General features: G+C 37.5%; 2 protein-coding genes across 2 annotated transcripts; both read right to left on the minus strand.

Annotated features, from left to right (window-relative positions):
* Window positions 1-56: 56 nt before the first annotated feature.
* Window positions 57-13467, minus strand: LOC125191828 (uncharacterized). Its single transcript, XM_048089247.2, has 22 exons — window positions 12496-13467; window positions 12154-12269; window positions 11050-11258; window positions 10323-10442; window positions 9356-9484; window positions 9142-9267; window positions 8646-8701; window positions 8462-8561; window positions 8203-8320; window positions 7712-7921; window positions 6786-7107; window positions 5271-5364; window positions 4940-5048; window positions 4444-4715; window positions 4209-4336; window positions 3797-4031; window positions 2266-2454; window positions 1867-2153; window positions 1609-1792; window positions 1258-1500; window positions 549-634; window positions 57-434 (listed from the first exon to the last, which is right to left on the minus strand). The coding sequence occupies exons 1-22, from the start codon at window positions 13320-13322 to the stop codon at window positions 287-289; spliced, it is 4308 nt and encodes a 1435-aa protein (XP_047945204.2). The 5' UTR covers window positions 13323-13467; the 3' UTR covers window positions 57-286.
* A 1313-nt stretch (window positions 13468-14780) lies between these two features.
* Window positions 14781-16093, minus strand: LOC148927008 (Ribosomal protein S30 family protein). The gene is made up of 3 exons (XM_089055994.1): window positions 15996-16093; window positions 15772-15909; window positions 14781-14948 (listed from the first exon to the last, which is right to left on the minus strand). The coding sequence occupies exons 1-3, from the start codon at window positions 15997-15999 to the stop codon at window positions 14902-14904; spliced, it is 189 nt and encodes a 62-aa protein (XP_088912120.1). The 5' UTR covers window positions 16000-16093; the 3' UTR covers window positions 14781-14901.
* Window positions 16094-16940: the final 847 nt, after the last annotated feature.

The raw sequence follows: 16940 nt of genomic DNA on the forward strand, positions 1-16940 counted from the left end.
TGATTATTTTGCACTTTGAAATGGCCCCTTTACACAAAATGTATCTGTACTATATCTGTATCTGAATTTTTCAATGTATATATATGAAGCTTGAAAATATACTCTAATCCTGTTCAATTAACAAAATTGCTGCACATATTCACAAGGCAGAAGCAGCAATAAAAATGTGTGAAAAAAATATAGTATTGGTTATATACATCTCCTACCCACCATTTGATAAAATCAGGGAGCAATGAGACTTAACACAAAAACAAGAAAAGAGTGTTCAATTTGATGCTTCAGCCATTCATCCCTGCCAGAAAACATTAGGATCACTGCTGTACAATGACCTGTCCTGAACCTCGAGGTTTGCGACGTGATAATCTATCAGCCGCGCTTGGAGAGCTTTACAGATGAGGAGTCCACACGGCAGCATCCACCAACCACTTTCGTCCCTGCAAAGTGATCACGGGCCATATGATATGTATACATGATCGGAGCTTGAGATTATAAAACTAAGGTTTTGATAGTGGAAAAAGCGAAAAATAGAGGTGGATAAGGTTTCTTACATGCTAATATTCCAAACCTGAAGGTTTGGATGTTTTTTATTTGGTGAAGTTTTGAAATGAACTAGTCCACAAATGAAGGCCACAACCTGTTTCAGTGTATTAGAGTAAGCAAGTAATGGTGAAATATTACTGTTCAAAGAGCGAACTCGAGCCCTTAGCATTATCCTTTTTGCTCAGGAAGAAAGGATGGCAAGAACAATAACGGGTCCCTTCTATATGTTACACGGACAGTACTGATAATATTTATCTAAGAGTGGATGGTAGAGCTGCCACACATTAATTAGGTAATGTCGAGTGATTTCCCTTTAAAGAAAAGCTATACTACAAGAATACAGGTTCCTACTATATACAGTTCCACCTCATTATTGTCTTCATCATTATTTATTTACTCTGGACAAATGGAAAAGTTACGCATTGTCATATATAACACAGTAAGGAACCTTAGCTAGCTCCAACATTATTTTCAACCCGTTATTGCTGATAGTTATAAGCACACTAGACATTTGCTTATGGGAATAGCACTAAAGTTCACAACATGCTTTTACAGTGAGATCCCCGGAAGAAAAATCACACAATTCATGGTCGTTCATGGCTCGGAGCTCATTCTCATTATGGTACAGAAACTCCTCTATTCATGTATAACAGGACTCGAGTAAAGTTCATGGATAAAATTTGTGGGGTAGGGAAAGCATGAGTGATGCTAACTTACAACGTTCATCACTGAGGTAAGATTCCACAAAGCATATACCCGTGCAAGTCCAGCTGATCGCCTAGGTCCGTGACTGAATAATGCATTGATCCCAGTTGGAAATGGAAGAATTAAGCCAAGTGGTGGAATAGACAAGGCCACGAAGACAACCATCATGGACATGGAATAGAGCTGAAGCAGAAGAAGCAAAACTAAACTAAAATCTCCTAAAAGCAGAACTGAGATGATTAAACCAACAAGATCCTGCAAAACCAAAGGAACACAAGGCATAGGAACAAAAGAATCTCAGTGGTCTCGAATATGAGACTACATATGAATAATGATTACCACAAAAATGAAGCAAGTGAATACCTGATGACAAACTGGCATAATGTTACGAATTATATAGTAGAAAGGATAAGATAACATTAAGCTGTCTTGAAGTTTCTGTACATTATTCAAATGTAGAATTTCTCCGCATATCCTCTTTTGCAAAACAACATGTTCGTTGTGTTTAACTAGATTCAAAGCTTTCTTCCAACGATTAGCAGGCAAACTGCACAAGTGAAACAAAGTCGTCAAGTCACCAGCAACATCTGTAGTTCAAAGGAATGCAGGAAAGTGATTTACCGTGACTGGTTCTCAGATATAGACCTATCTTGCTCTTGACTAGATAAACGAGTAATATCATCATCTATAGAACATAAAATCAATCCAAATTGGGAATATCCACTAGCTGAAGGTTGAAAGCGAGTCAAACCAACTTGTACACCATGAGTACGCAATTTTCCATTGACATGTGTCTCAAGCCAGGAGACAACTGGATGAAATGTTGCTCTTAGATGTCCACGACGAACCAAACGAAGTTGAGCATTAAGACCGGCCACTAGTCGGTACCAAATTGTTGGGGGAAGGGACTGCAATAGAGAGCAAAGAACACAATAGGGACCTCAGTAACTCCATGAAGCAGTTGCAAGTGATTTAGACTACCACTTGCACTTAAATTCACGAAAAATTTATGCTGCAAACCTGGCTCATTAGGTTGGTTAGAATATTGTCACTGTGAAGAGAGAAAGGGGCCATGTAAGATCCGTCTCCTCCGAACACCAATGAAAGGGGAAACCTCTGACAAAGTCGAGGAGGGAGATCAGTCCTCTTTTCATCACCTCCGAGGAAAAAATCCATGTAGCCTAACATTAAATCCGAACTTGTAGCAACCTGCAATATAAATGCTATCCTTATTCAGATAAAATGTGGCATGGGAGGAGTGGGTTCACTCAGAAGCAACAGATTGACCAAACAACATCACTTTTGCAATCAAGTTGATCCATAAAGCCATTTAATTCCAGGAATATGCTATTGCCAATGCCAGAATTCTTTGCTTAACTTAAGAAATCAATCAGGCAAGCCATAATAATGCTGCTGCTATAGTTATTCAGGCAGTTGACAAGCATCAGCTATGTGAAGAGGAATAGCAATGGAACTGTGTTGGTTTAAGTATGCCCATCCTGACCCTTAGAGGCATGTGCCTACCTTCAATATTGTACATAGATTCTTTATGTAGTTAATCTTTATATATTTCACTATACATGATAAAAACTAATAACATTGGGGACTCAAATAACAGTTTTTTTTACAACAAACCATTTTACGATAAATATATTCTTGTGTACGCATGTGTAAAGAATCGTGGCAAGTTTGAAGGACGCAGTCCCTTACCTGCCTCATCGGTATAGTAGAAGTGAGGTTTTCCTTTGGGTGTCAGGCGGGAATGGTTTCCACATATGGGTGATAGGATTTTGGCTTACATTTTTAGGTTCCTTTAATTATTAAAAGCAGTGAGAGGAATCGAAGAATGTTTTTGCCATACTTAAGCGTGGTTGAAAATAGACATAATTTTTAAGTTATTTTCTAAAATTAATGTTCGAGTATAGGACTTTCTCAGTTTGTTAAGTGCCATTTTTATTTTACAAGTTAAAATGGTTATTTTTTGACCATCTATGAAACCTAATGTAATAGGTATAATCTATAATCATCCATACCCTATCTAAGTTGTATTGGGTAATGTATTTCTTTGTAATAATGCAGTTGAACAACCATAAAGTGCCTTAGTGGTGGAGATGTACTTTTACATTCACAGAATTAGTGTGCATGTATATTTGAGCAAGGTGAAAGATTGTGTACCTAACTTAAGATATGAAGGCACCCTATTGTGAGAGATACTACTATTTATGCCCCTTGTGACACCAAAGACTCAACAACAATGGTCTGGCTCATTGTTTCATAGATTGGAATATTGAGTTAGAATAGAATCTACAAGATATGGGTACTCATTTCATGTTAGTTTAAAAGGTTGACTGCTAACTGTTAATCATTGGACGATAAACTTTTCTTTCCTTATTTTAAAAAAAATCATAGCTGATCACTTGTCGTTTTGAAGAGACTCCGCAGACTCTTGGCACTATAAAAGTTGTAGAGGTGATCTACTTCTATAACTCCAAAGATGCAAGTCGCTACTATAACAAACAAGCTTTTCTATTCGGGACTAATACCAGCATACCTTTAGTCCTTCATAGAGCGCACGGGAACGGCAGGAACGCAAGCAAGCATGATCATATTCTGAACGTACGTATTCACGTAATTGTTGTACTTTTTCCTTTCGGCGCCATTGCAACCATGATGTTGCAAGTGGATATGCAATTATACGAAGAACACCGTAAACCGACCCTTCCCACCACTGATAAGAAGCTAATGCATTTATCTCGTCGACAAATATGTTGAATGCATCCTCATATCTATCAATAAAACATGACAAAACATGTCAGATTAACCATGTTTAGCTTAGGATTGGTCATTAATTTGATAGAACCACAATGACATTAGCCACACATTTCAACAGGTATTCCATAAACTTTATAATACATCCATACAACTAACAACATAAACATGCACTCAAGAAATAGAAATCATACACTATCTCTTTAACTTCTTTAGGAGGGGAATGAAGGAGGTGCCAAGGTTCACCAAAAGTATTAGCCCCCAGAAAGTGCATTCGATGGACATGAGTTTGTGATTCCTCAACTCTACTAGTTTCCAGAACCTAAGCCAAAAAAAGAAGAAGAATGAAGAATGATCTAAATAAAAGAATGCCAGCCAAAGATTCTTCCCTTCTTGACATTGACAAAATATTATGTGTAAAGGGAAAACCTCATTTAGTGACTCCAAAAAGGGGAATGAGCGATCGATTGTAGCACGTCGGCGATTTGGCACCAAACCTGGCAATTCATCTCCACCAGTAAATTTCATCCTAGCTACACTTAGAATAAGTGCTAAGAGGATGAGGAGACTGAAGAGTATGAAACCAAATAACCAAGGCCCTCCAAAAGTATATATTAGCTCTTCAAGTGCTGTATTACAATGAGGCATCTTGAATCTCTCAGATATACATTTGTATGGACATGGTGTCTCCATGACACCTCCTGTAAAGTTAATGGTTATTAAGGGTAAGAAAGTACTTGAAATTAGTAAGTATGAAAGATCATAAAAGTTCTTAACACACACACATATACGTATATATACCATTATCTGACTTAAGGCCATCAAGGGATCAGTCGAATGCTCCATAATTATATACTATATATAAGATAACTAGATAGAGGGTAAAAGCTAAAAGCTTGCAAACTGAAGCAAAATAAAGATATACCTCGAACGGGAACATATACAGCACGATGTGGAAGCTCATCTGATGGGCAATCAATACAAAGGTCTCTGTCAGACCCAGTCTCATTCTTATACGTCCCAAGAGGGCATTCCTGCATATAAAACATGCATTAAGAGTTTATAGAACTTCAGATCGAACAGTAGGTGTTCCATTGAATGAATAGCTTGACAAGGTCATGAAAATGGAGACAGATCTGAAGAACAGTTAATAGTGAGGGGTTGTTCCCTGAATAAAACAGGTGGTTTCAATATATATGTTACAGATTGATGAAATATCATTGGTATTAGTAAAAAGGCATACATATACAGCTTACCAGACAAAATGTCCCAAAAAGGCCTTTCGGACAGGCTTTTCCACTCAGAGTCCCATTTTCGCCTTCTTGGCCCAGACCTCTACCAATCCCTCCTCTGCAATCCATTTATCATAAGATCAGCAATTTCAGAAGCATGAGGAAAGATTATTGCAAATGCATGGGTATGTAAGTGATTGTATGTCTGATTCTAGATAGTTGTTTGTTGCATATTCAAATTTGTTTGCTCTGTGTTCTTTAAGGTGCTGAGACAAAAAAAGAAGCTCAATAAAGAAGAATCACAATATTGGGTTGGGGGGGGGAGAGAGATGACAAAGAAATGATTTTTTTGGATGATCTCATCCTTCAATCACTTCACTAGGAGACAAATTCTCACACCACTGGAAAAGGGAATAACACATAAAGATGATTGTGAAGTTAAGTGCTTAATAATAATTTGAAATTTAAAAGGTTCTATTCTAATCTAATTACATGTCTGTTATATTACAATTAGATGGTCTAATTTAAGTAATAATCAAATTTGCTGATGTTTAAACGAACAGAAAAGAAACTAAGGAGATAAAAGAGTGTTTCACAAACATATTTATAACACTTCTTCATAGGATATATTATCATTCAATGATGAACACTAAGTAAATCTGGTAACCATCCATCAGGGTCTAGGCAATTCGTTTGACAACATCATCTCTTCGTATTCTTGTTCTGTCTTCAATTCTTATTTCTTAATTAAAAACTCTACAAAGAATCTCACCCACATTGTAGAGCATTATTTTATTCATTTCATGTTCATTGTATATTTTATGCATAATATCATATGCAACACACATTTCTCACAAGTCTAATTCGATCAAGTTCAAGATTTATGATAATAATAGTTCCAAATGACGTCATTTCTAGTTATAGCTACCACTTATACAAGAACATGGCTAGGATTTTTTTATCACCGCTATCTTAGTAGAACACTCAATAAGGACCACAAGATATTATCCTGCCACCAACTTGGAAAATTGCAGAGAAGGTGATAATCAAACTGAGTTTTAATAATGAATAGCACACTATTAGTTAACAACTGAAAATGAGTTTATCTTTTTGATACGTCAGATTTCTTCCATACCTCTCACATCTGTATTACACGTTACTACCACAGGGACAGAGATAAGATAGAAGGATAACCTTACAGCCCTTTTGACACTTCGCATTTACATGTTTATGTTCTTGTTTCTTTAATACTTATACTTCCAAATGTGAATTGCGCAAAGATCTCCAACAAAGCCACTTATATGTAAGCAGAATATAGCCCTTCTGCTTTACAAGAAGTTGCATTTTATAGTTGGCATTGACAAAACTACAAGAACAGATGTCAAATGCAATATGTAATTTTGCTGGTTACATAAACAAAATGATTTATAGATGCTCTCTTTAGTTTGAATATGATTGAGGACTTCAAATCTGTAAACCAATATATTTACTACTGTATTTACTAACTAATAGGTGCATGTGTTCCAAATTCAAACAAACCTGACATCAATAGTTCCTCTGACAAGGGCCCTAGGCAAGAATTCATCTCCAACAGAAATGTCAGACCAATGAAAGTGAACCCTTCCACCTCCTCCACCACCAGCATTAGGGGAACCATGCCCTCCACATATTGAAATGGTAGAGGTCTTATGAAGGATGAGATTACTAAGAAACAGAAGTATAGTTCCTCCAGATCCACCCCCTGGGCCTATATCTGAAAAATACCCACCATCTTTTATATATTTTCCATAACTTTCTCCATTAGCTTCAATTTCTCCATGAACAACCAATTTGCTCAACGAATGCTGTAAAGAACCCATCACTGTTTGAGGCAACAATTGAAATTGATAAGATAGACAGTAGAAGCATGTCATCACAATATCTGAAGAAGCATAATGAAAATCATTAAATGAATGGCAGCCTTTAATCTGAAAATCAAGCTTTATTTTAGCCTCAAAGAAAGAAAAGGAGAGAGAAAAAAAAAGTAAAGTAACAACACAGGGAATATTTGGTTCTACTATTGGTGTTTCAGCAAGAACTGTTTGATGCTGAAAATCCTATTTAGAGGAAAATAAAAAATGGAAAATGCATTTGAAAGTACCATTATTTGCCAAATGTATACCATACAAGTGTCGTGGAAAATGTAATACTTTGTGTGGAAATGATTGTGTATATGATACCAAGTAACAAGGTTAAGACTAGATATTGAGAAGTGAAGCTCTTACAAAGAATTAAGAGTTTTACTCTTACAAATAATTAAGAGTTTTGCCAACATGGATGTAAGTAAAGACAATAGGTCATACACAAAAATATATCAAAAATATTCAAATAGTTATGACTACCAATAAATAGTTGAACCAAACTATGCACAACTTTAGATGCATAAAACCTGAAAACCATTCTGAAAGTACGGATTTGAAATTTACCAATAATTCCACCTCCTGAAGTTACACCACTCAGACTCGCATTCCCGCTTCCACTACCAAGTTCACAGGGCAACTCAACATTGCCATATGAACTACCACCTCTGATATAAGTTCCATCAAAATAAGCATCCCCTCCTCTACCACCATGTCCAGCACCACTACCAAGACCATTAGGCAGAAGTTCACCATGGCCCAATCCGCCAGAGCAACCTGTAGACATCCACATTAAAATTTCTAACCTAGCAACCTTTAGACCTCTAATTTAAACTTTCAAATCTGGGACATAAATTTTTGGCAACTTTGAAAGCAAGCTGGTACCAGAACCAGTTAATAACTTTAGCATAAAACACAAGAAATAAAAAATTCAGAAAGAAGTTTGAAGTAATTAAATATTAGAGCAAGTCACAACAGTCATTTACCGTTGTGACACAAAGCCTCATTTATTGCTCATTGAAAAAAGGGAGCAATGGCTAAAGGGAAAAGTCACGTACCAAGTGCAGATGCACTTATTGAACCAGAAGATTCCACCACCACAGTTCTAACCATGTTAAAATGAACAACAGAACCTTCTATATAACCTTTTACCACAATGTCGTCAACTCTACATATCTGCAAAGAGAAAGTATCTTAACCTTCTGAAATAGGAGCTTTATGAGGCAAAAGAGTAAAAGACACAAACTTTTATGACTGTTATTAGCAACTTCTAACCAAAAAAACTCCTCAAGAGTGTTGGATCTGAGTATTGGACACCTGGAGTGTAAAGGATAACGAAGCATTCACATTGCAATCCTCATGTGGGTGAAGGAGTTCAACAGGGCAGTAAGTCTGTTCACAGTAAAGCCTCGGTGCCCTACAATGGTAAAAAATGTAAACATATAAAGAAGTGTAGTGTGATGATAAGTTGGTCCAATCTATTTTATATTCAGAAACTTACATGGCACTATCACTTGCATTTTTCAAGGGACCTCGCAGAACAGATCCAGGGCCAACCTTCACAAAAGAGCAGTAACATTGTGAGCAGATTCTGCTTATAATGAGAAGTTACCTAAAACAAATAATAACCAGAACTTATTTGATAAACAATGAAACATGGAGTACATAATTATAATAAATAATTGATTTTTTTTCATAATTTGACTAATCAATTTTGTGATAACTCATAAGGTGCTGGATTAAAATGCTTTAACTTCAACTTGAATGCTACCACTTCTAGGAACTTCGCTTTTAGAGACGAGATAATTTTTAGTTGCAAAACGGTCATACTGTTAGTCTATAAATGACCAAAACTTGGAGTATTTGATAATCATCTCTGCTCTTCAGCATGAGTTGATTGTAAAGTACCACTGGAATGATCTTTCCTCATTGAAATACTATTAAACTGACCAGTAAACACATTGTTAGATATATCTGAAAGTTCTGATGGGAATTACACTGATGGCATAAAATAAGGATATAACCAAATGCTGAGCTTCAATAACATCTCCTGGCCCCGATAAGTTGAGTGACCCTTGTCCATGAAGCCCTAAATTAGCAGTTGAATGTATCATTGATGACCCCTAAGAACAGAAGGTAGTAAAATACTGTAGTCACAACAAAAAATAATCAGCTCTGTTGAAAAACGATAGCAGATTTGGAACAACTTACCTTAAGAACAACTAAATTGCTGGCTTCAAGCAAGGAAGTTGCAACAATCGCATCACTCTCACCAGCTATAAGCATTTTGGAATTTAACATTAAGTGGATTTTGACAGACATTCGCAAGGCCCCATAGACCTAAAAGAAATTCCCATTGACGTTTCATGTCACTGAACTGAAAAAATAAATGCCACAAAGAAAGCATAATGTCATTGCATCACACAAGAAACCTATTACTTAATGTACCAAATTTGGTGCCGAAAGTCATTAGAAGCATGCAGATTCTGTGAAATATAAAAGCACATCCCCAGCTTTCAGATATTAGCAAGCACTTGAAAAGAAATGGGATGAGAGAACAACGTAAAAGTTCTAGTTTTATTCTAAACTTGATGTTCATGGCTCAAGATTATGCAGCTATAAGGTTCGTTAAAATGATATTTATAATATTGGTTAGTATGTAAATGGACGTACTATCATCAGCTCGAATAATAGAAAAAATGCCAGGAGGAGATGAATAATTATATTTATCTTGCTCTGCTTATCAGGTGTTTTTAGCATTATATAAGTGCACACTAGTCACAACAGAAGGGTAGCAGGCTGGCACTGTCATCAGCTAGCAACTAGATTGCCGTGCTTGTTTAAATTATGAGAAGCAATGTGACTAATGGTAGTTTGGATAAAGTCATCTCCTAGTTCTTCAGAATTCAATACCTTTCAGAAAGGATCTAACACAAGGGTGAGTGATGATAACCTGACTTCTTGACCAATAGTAGTACATTTGACTAAGAATATCAACTCCCTCCTTCCCATCAGGGAATAAACAACAAACATTAAGTAGAATTATCAAGGGCAAGAGCATGGAAAGAGAAGGGAAATGGGACTAAGAGGAGTATAACCCTCCTGGTAATAAAACATAAAATTTAAACAATGCAAATGAGAACTAGATCCAGCATAATAAATGACTGACAGAACGTGCCTTTATTATTGAGTCACTCATTAGAAGCTCTTCAGCCATCAGTTCAAACTCCGAGAAAGCATAATGGACTAGTCCAAAGCTCAGGGTTGATCCACGTGACAAACTAAGTTGTCCTCTTACCTATTATTTAAGCAGATCAGGCAGTCAAACATAAAGAAATGTAAGGACAGCGAGTTGTGACATAGCATTATCAAACATTTAGAACAGAAGAGAACATACAATTAGTATATTGCAAATAATATACAAGCCAGCATATGGAAGCATTCAACCAAGGCCCAATAATAGAAACATCATGCTAATCCTCAAGATGACTATCATAAGTTGTAATATTAAGCAAACAAATCAGTGGAAGTTCTGGAAAGCGGCTAGAACAGTATATAAATTGGCAGAAACACAAGACCCACAAGAAGAAACAGGACCAGAACAACCTGTTTCAAGCACAAAATACAAACATAATCTCATGATACATGTCAGTTGCGAAAAACCTCAGATGTTTTCTGGTTGCAGCACCCAAACCACTCCATTTATCTTGTATTTGACTTAATATATGAGACAAGTACTGAGGAACCATAATATTATTGGCTAATCACATAGTCTTTAAATATGACAGAAATGATTTTTTTAATAGTCACCACCGTAATGTATCATAAAAGAAGAATAGCATATAAAATAGAAATACTCAGTGAAGATAAGATTTGTTGGGGTTTGAGTTTCTTTACTTGACAACCTGAACACGACTCCATAATAAAGGAACAGTTGCTTGAGCACGATTTTGAACATAAACATTTGTCCAGAGTGGCTGGTTCGGGAATTGCAAAAGAAGTGTGTAAGTGTCTGTTGATATATTGTGGTTGTTGATTATAAGTCGTCGAGGAACAGCATCAAAGAATGTCCCAGCAGCACCTGCATTACTGGGGCAGCCAAAGCTTCTTCCCCCTGTCAAAAATAGTACAAAGTCGGACATAAGAAGGGGATCATTAAGTGTGTCTGTTTCAAACTTCATTTGGAACGTTACAAGTTTGCAGTGTAACAACAGATTTTTGATAAGGAAGTCTAGGATACATAGGCTGGCAACTAGGTCACAAGCTTAGCATAACTTTCCAAATGAGTTCACATGAGACGAACAAAACACAGGACCGAAGAAAATTTCATAACTAACAATAACTAAATTGTCTACCCAAAAAGACACGTTAGCACCTAAAGCGCAAGCTTAGCATAACTTTCCAAATGAGTTCACATGAGACAAACGAAACACAGGATCGAAGAAAATTTCATAACTAACAATAACTAAATTGTCTACCCACAAAGACACGTTAGCACCTAAAGTGCAAGCTTAGCATAACTTTCCAAATGAGTTCACTTGAGACAAACAAAACACAGGATCAAAGAAAATTTCATAACTGACAATTAAATTGTCCATCCAAAATGATCGTTAGCACCTCAAGCGCAAGTTCCCGAAGAAAGTCTCCTCAAACAAAAGTAATATGGAATTCTTAAGATTCCCCCTAGAATTATAAATAATGGGATGTATCCATTATACAACACAAGATCTGAAATTTATGCAAAGAAACCAATACAAGCAGCAGAAGGAAAGACAAATTTGGCAAGCAAGGGTATCACTAAACATGCTGCACACACATTATTCTGAGAGAAGTGCCAAGTCGGCTCTGAGGTAAGCAGCTAGGATTCAGATATAATGCTCGACTGGCGCATTCTTAAGACTTTAGAGTTCCTACTTAGTTCGCTGGATAATAACCTTCTCATCTAGACTGGTATGCAAATTATGAGTGACCAAAACTATTAGCAAACTTTGTTCACTGACAGACCATACCATGTACCAAGAATACGGGTTCATCGTGCCTGCTGAAAACATCAACAGATACTCTTCCACCACCACCTCCAGCAAATCCGTCACCTCCAGACGCACTTATTGTGCCACTTCCTGTCCTGCTCTTCACACAATAGTCAGTAAGAATATGATTAAGGCTCTTGATTTCGATCACAACACGCAGTTACTCAGGTGAAATACACATTAAACATACAACTTCAGTAAAAACACACTCTTGCAGAAAATCACACGCCAATGCAGTGAAAAATATATAAGTGCAAATCACAGAAGAAACTCGGCTAAATTAGGACTCGATTCAAACAAGTTTGAACTGAAGCACATTACATTTTCTTTGAGGTGATATAAATGCTACCACCGGAGCCTCCACCGCCTTTAATCCCACCATCCCCTCCATCCGCCAAAAGCGTCCCACGCATCTCGATAAGCTCAGCCGCCTCCAACCAAATCCTCCCACCCCCGCCCCCTCCATATTCCTCCTCTCTCTTCGTCGTACCCCCTTTACTTCCGTAGCTCCACGGCCTATCCAAAGACTCCCACGCGTAGGCATCCCCGCCCCAAATCTCCTCCGGCAGCTTCTTATTATCCATCACGCAGCTCGCCCCCCTCCCCCCATGCCCCCCGCCGCCTCCCTGCGCGTCGTCCGGCGTCCCCGTCGCCGGCTCCGGCGGCAATCCAGCTCTCGCCGTCGCATTAATCAGCGAACCCCCCGCCACACTCGCGTTGCCGGCGACTATATAAACCGATCCGGCGACGATCTCCACGAAGGATTTCAGCATGACCTCCCCGGTGACATTAATCACAATCGAGCAGCCGATGATAGGGCAAATCAGCTCCACGCCTTGCAAAACGTAGAAATTGCCCCTTCCTTCGATGTAGACGTCATCCGTGAAATTCAAGTTGGAATTGAGCTCGCAGGTGGTGCTGAGCGAGCCGATCCCCTTCAGATCGTCGCAGGTGAGGGACGGCGGGTGCGGCGGCGGCGACGGGGGAGGCGGCGGCGGGGGAGTGTAGCCGCCGCCGCCGCGGAGGAGCTTGGGGGAGCGGGCGTAGTCGAGGATGGAGAAATCGGCGGCGCGGGAGGTGAGAGCGGGTGGAGTGGAAGCAGCAGCGAAGAAGAGGAGGAGGAGGAGCGAGGGGAATCGGGCGGCCATGAGAGTTCATGAGGGGGGAGAAGAGAGTGGATCGAGTGGGTGAGGGATTGGATGTATAGGTGGGGGGAGAGAGAGGGGGAACAGGTGGAGAGCGGGGAGAGAGGGAGAGAGCGGCGAGATCGGGAATTTTCTCCGGCTTTCATTTTCATCCAAGAGTGTCTCTTGTTTTTCTTTTTCGCGCCTTTTTCTTTGGTGTCAACAGATGACAGCGACACCACTGCATGCAGATGACATGCATAATCACAACTTAATCAAGTATGATCAACATATAAAATATTGCCACATCCTCCTTTTTTTTTATTTATGCAAATTATTCGTCTATCATTTTTATTTTATATTTATCTCTATTTCTCAATTTCGCGTCGAAATAAAAGTTTATCAACTCCTATTCTCTTTCTCTTTCTTATGTTTATAAAATAAAATGATGGCGTTTTGCATTATGCTAATAATTGGAAAAAAAAAAATTAGTAATTCAATATGAAATTTTCAAGCTTTATGAGATTGGTCGTAATTTCATAATTTGAATTACTAGTGTTGTTTCATCTTATAATGTTCCCAACTTCAAACAAACTTAAAAAGTTTCCTCTTCAAAAATAAATCCTCAAATTTTGATTTGGTAAAAAATATCATGTATCAACAATATAAAACATCATTTTATTTGTCATATCAGACTAGATTTAAAGATATTTTGATAGGTCTGTGTTAAAATAACTCCTCTTAAAGTGACACCGTGACACCACTGATACAGCAATATTATAAACGCTACACAGCAATATTATAAACACTACGCAACAATCTATAGATTGTTGTATAGTGTGTCGGATATTGCTGGATAAAGACCAACAAATTGCTGGCCGTCTTTTTCAAAAAAAAAAAATTATTTCTTTTTGCCACGTGGCAGCTTATTATTCGTCCACGTGTACAAATAATTGGCTAGAAATGGTGGTATGGTGTTATTTTGAGAGGTCGTGGCACCCTAACATGCCCTTACTTTGATTTAATGGAAATAAATAACTACTTCTGTCTTTTGTTAGGTAGTAATTCATAGTGATAGTACTATCTTTTTGGGACATTTCCAAGTAAATGAGGCATTTTCTTTTTAAACAAAAATCAACACTGTTAATTTATTTTTGTTTTATTCTCTGTTTTTCTTTTGTTCAGCCTCTTACTTAATTACTTTCCACTTAACCAACAAATTAAACAAGCGGTTTGGAGTAGAACTCTTGGAGTAGAGGGATTGAGGCATGGATTGTCATGAGTTACGAACAAATGAACAGACAAGAGCATGAAAGGAAGTCCAGAGAGGTTTACTTCAGTTTGATTTTTTAAAGTGCTATGTGAAAAATATATGATCAGAAGGCTACAATACACAACCAAATCATAAATAGACAAGAATAAATCTTAAATCTTGCAGAATAAAAAGGAATGAAAATGATGAGCCATTGTTAACGAAAGAGATTAGCAGCCCAAAATTTCACATAATTGTGTAATTCTGTTCAAGACATCAAAAAAAGAAGAAAATGGTCCATAACTATAAAACTAAAACATAGTAATTCAAAACAAGTGAAACTGCTACACTCTACTTCTCAGATGAGTTGGGTCCCCTCTTCTTTCCAAATCCAACAACTGCAAAAAATACAACAATTATATGCATCATTAACATCTGCTATCCATCACAAAGATCAAAGCAACCATATTCACATCAACAAAATTTCCTCTACAAACAGAAGGTTAATTCATTCATGATGATACCACTATGCATCATTAGCTTCTGCTCTAAAATAAAATCACCAAGCTTCAAGCAGCTCAATTCACATCTACAGAACCTCTCCACACAGTTAATTCATGGTGACACTACTATGCCTCATTAGCATCTGCTCTCAATCACCAAGATCCAAGCAACTCAATTCACATTTGCAGAATTTCCTCTACATACAGAGAGTTAATTCATGATGATACCACTATGCATCATTAGCTTATGCCCTAAAATTAAAATTACCAAGTTCCAAGCAGCTCAATTCACATTTACAGAATTCCTCTCCACAAACAGTTAACTCATGGTGATTCTACAATTTCTCATTAGCATCTGCTCTCAATCACCAAGATCCAAGCACTTCAATTCACATTTACAGATATGAATATCACAAAAATGAAAGCAGCAACATCCATACTGGAAACTAGACTACATAAAATTGATTTCACACATCCATCCTGGAAACTAGACTACATAAAATTGATTTCACACATCCAATCTCGAAACTAAATCGAAGAGCTACAAAATCAGATTATAAATCTACATCCCAAAGCCCTAAGGTTATTAGAAGACTACATTAAAACCTTCCAAATACTAGTTGCTATGCGAATTCGACAAAGCATAAAGTCAGCAACAGAGATCTCAACCAAAAACAGCAAAAAATTTTATTTAAAGTGAAACGAAAAAAAAAGTTACCGGCGGTGACGAAACGGCGGTTGTACTGCATCCGCTTGTGAGCGCGGCCGCGGGGCTTCTTCTTCTTATCCTGCTTGGCGACCTTGGGAGTCTGTCCTCTCACCTTTCCGGCACGAGCCAACGATCCGTGCACCTTACCTGCAAAATTCGATCAAAAACAACGCATTAAAACTCAAAATTAGCATAATCAAATCATGGAAGAGGCTTTAAGTGAGGTAAATTACCCATGATTCAGCTCGATTTAGCTCCGATCGAGAGAGAGTTCTCCTTGGCGTGAATGGCTTCGGCGATTTGATTAGGGTTCTGTGATAGAGAATGTCCCTATATGTAGTTTTATATGGGCATGTATTATTGGGCCTTTTGATATATTCTTGGGCCTTTTCGTGGGCCAGAATTGTTGGGCGAGTTGTATTGTTGGGCCTTTTCAATGAGAAAATTGACTTCAATAATTTATGAGGTTTATAGCTAAATCTATACTACTTATTTTAGATGGCATTCGGTTCTCTAGATAAATAATAAGTATCAAGAATCCAAGATATTCTCTCTGTCCGCGAATAGGAGTCTTATTTTTCCATTTTAGTTCGTCCGCGAATAGGAGTCCTGGTTCACTTTTACCATAAATGGTAATAGTATCCCACCTCATTCCACTCACATTTTATTTAAAACTAATTTTATTTAAAACTAATATATACAAGTGAGACACCTATTCCACTAATTTTTTTCCACCCACTTTTCTTAACATTTCTTAAAATCCGTGTCGCCCACAAATGAGACTTCTAATGGCGGACGGAGGGAGTATAATTTTGGAGTGAGTTGTGAGACTATTTTAGTCATAAGAGATTAGCTATGACTAATTATCTCATAATTATCCATCTAGAATTGAGTTGATGGACTAAATCTCATGAACCAAACACATTACTAATTTAATCCGGGATACAATTTTGCAAACTGAACACCCGCATATTAATTTGAAAATTGATTTATTGATTTGAAGAAAAATCTCCAATCCAATTATCAAGCCAAAATACAGTACTTGTTTAGTTTACAATTTTCATTTTAATCCATTTTCTAACAATTTCTTGCACTTTCATTGCTACTTTTTGAGAAATCCATAACATGTTTCATGTGCTAGTGACATTTTCCCACTGAGTATTATATGCAGAGCTCAC

The sequence above is a fragment of the Salvia hispanica genome, chromosome 4, assembly GCF_029641045.1.
Source record: "Salvia hispanica isolate PSC_SH4W2 chromosome 4, Shi_PSC_v1, whole genome shotgun sequence".
Classification (NCBI taxonomy): Eukaryota; Viridiplantae; Streptophyta; class Magnoliopsida; order Lamiales; family Lamiaceae; genus Salvia; species Salvia hispanica.

Excerpts from the sequence above, each read along its gene's own strand:
- LOC148927008 (XM_089055994.1), bottom strand. Across the intron at positions 14,949-15,771 it reads CCGCCGTTTCGTCACCGCCG|TTGTTGGATTTGGAAAGAAG; the intron begins GTAACTTTTTTT and ends TATTTTTTGCAG.
- LOC125191828 (XM_048089247.2), bottom strand. The coding sequence starts at position 13,322 with ATGGCCGCCCGATTCCCCTCGCTCCTCCTCCTCCTCTTCTTCGCTGCT. Across the intron at positions 7,108-7,711 it reads TTCAGGAGGTGGAATTATTG|TGATGGGTTCTTTACAGCAT; the intron begins GTAAATTTCAAA and ends TGCCTCAAACAG. Across the intron at positions 1,793-1,866 it reads ATATCTGAGAACCAGTCACG|TTTGCCTGCTAATCGTTGGA; the intron begins GTAAATCACTTT and ends TCACTTGTGCAG.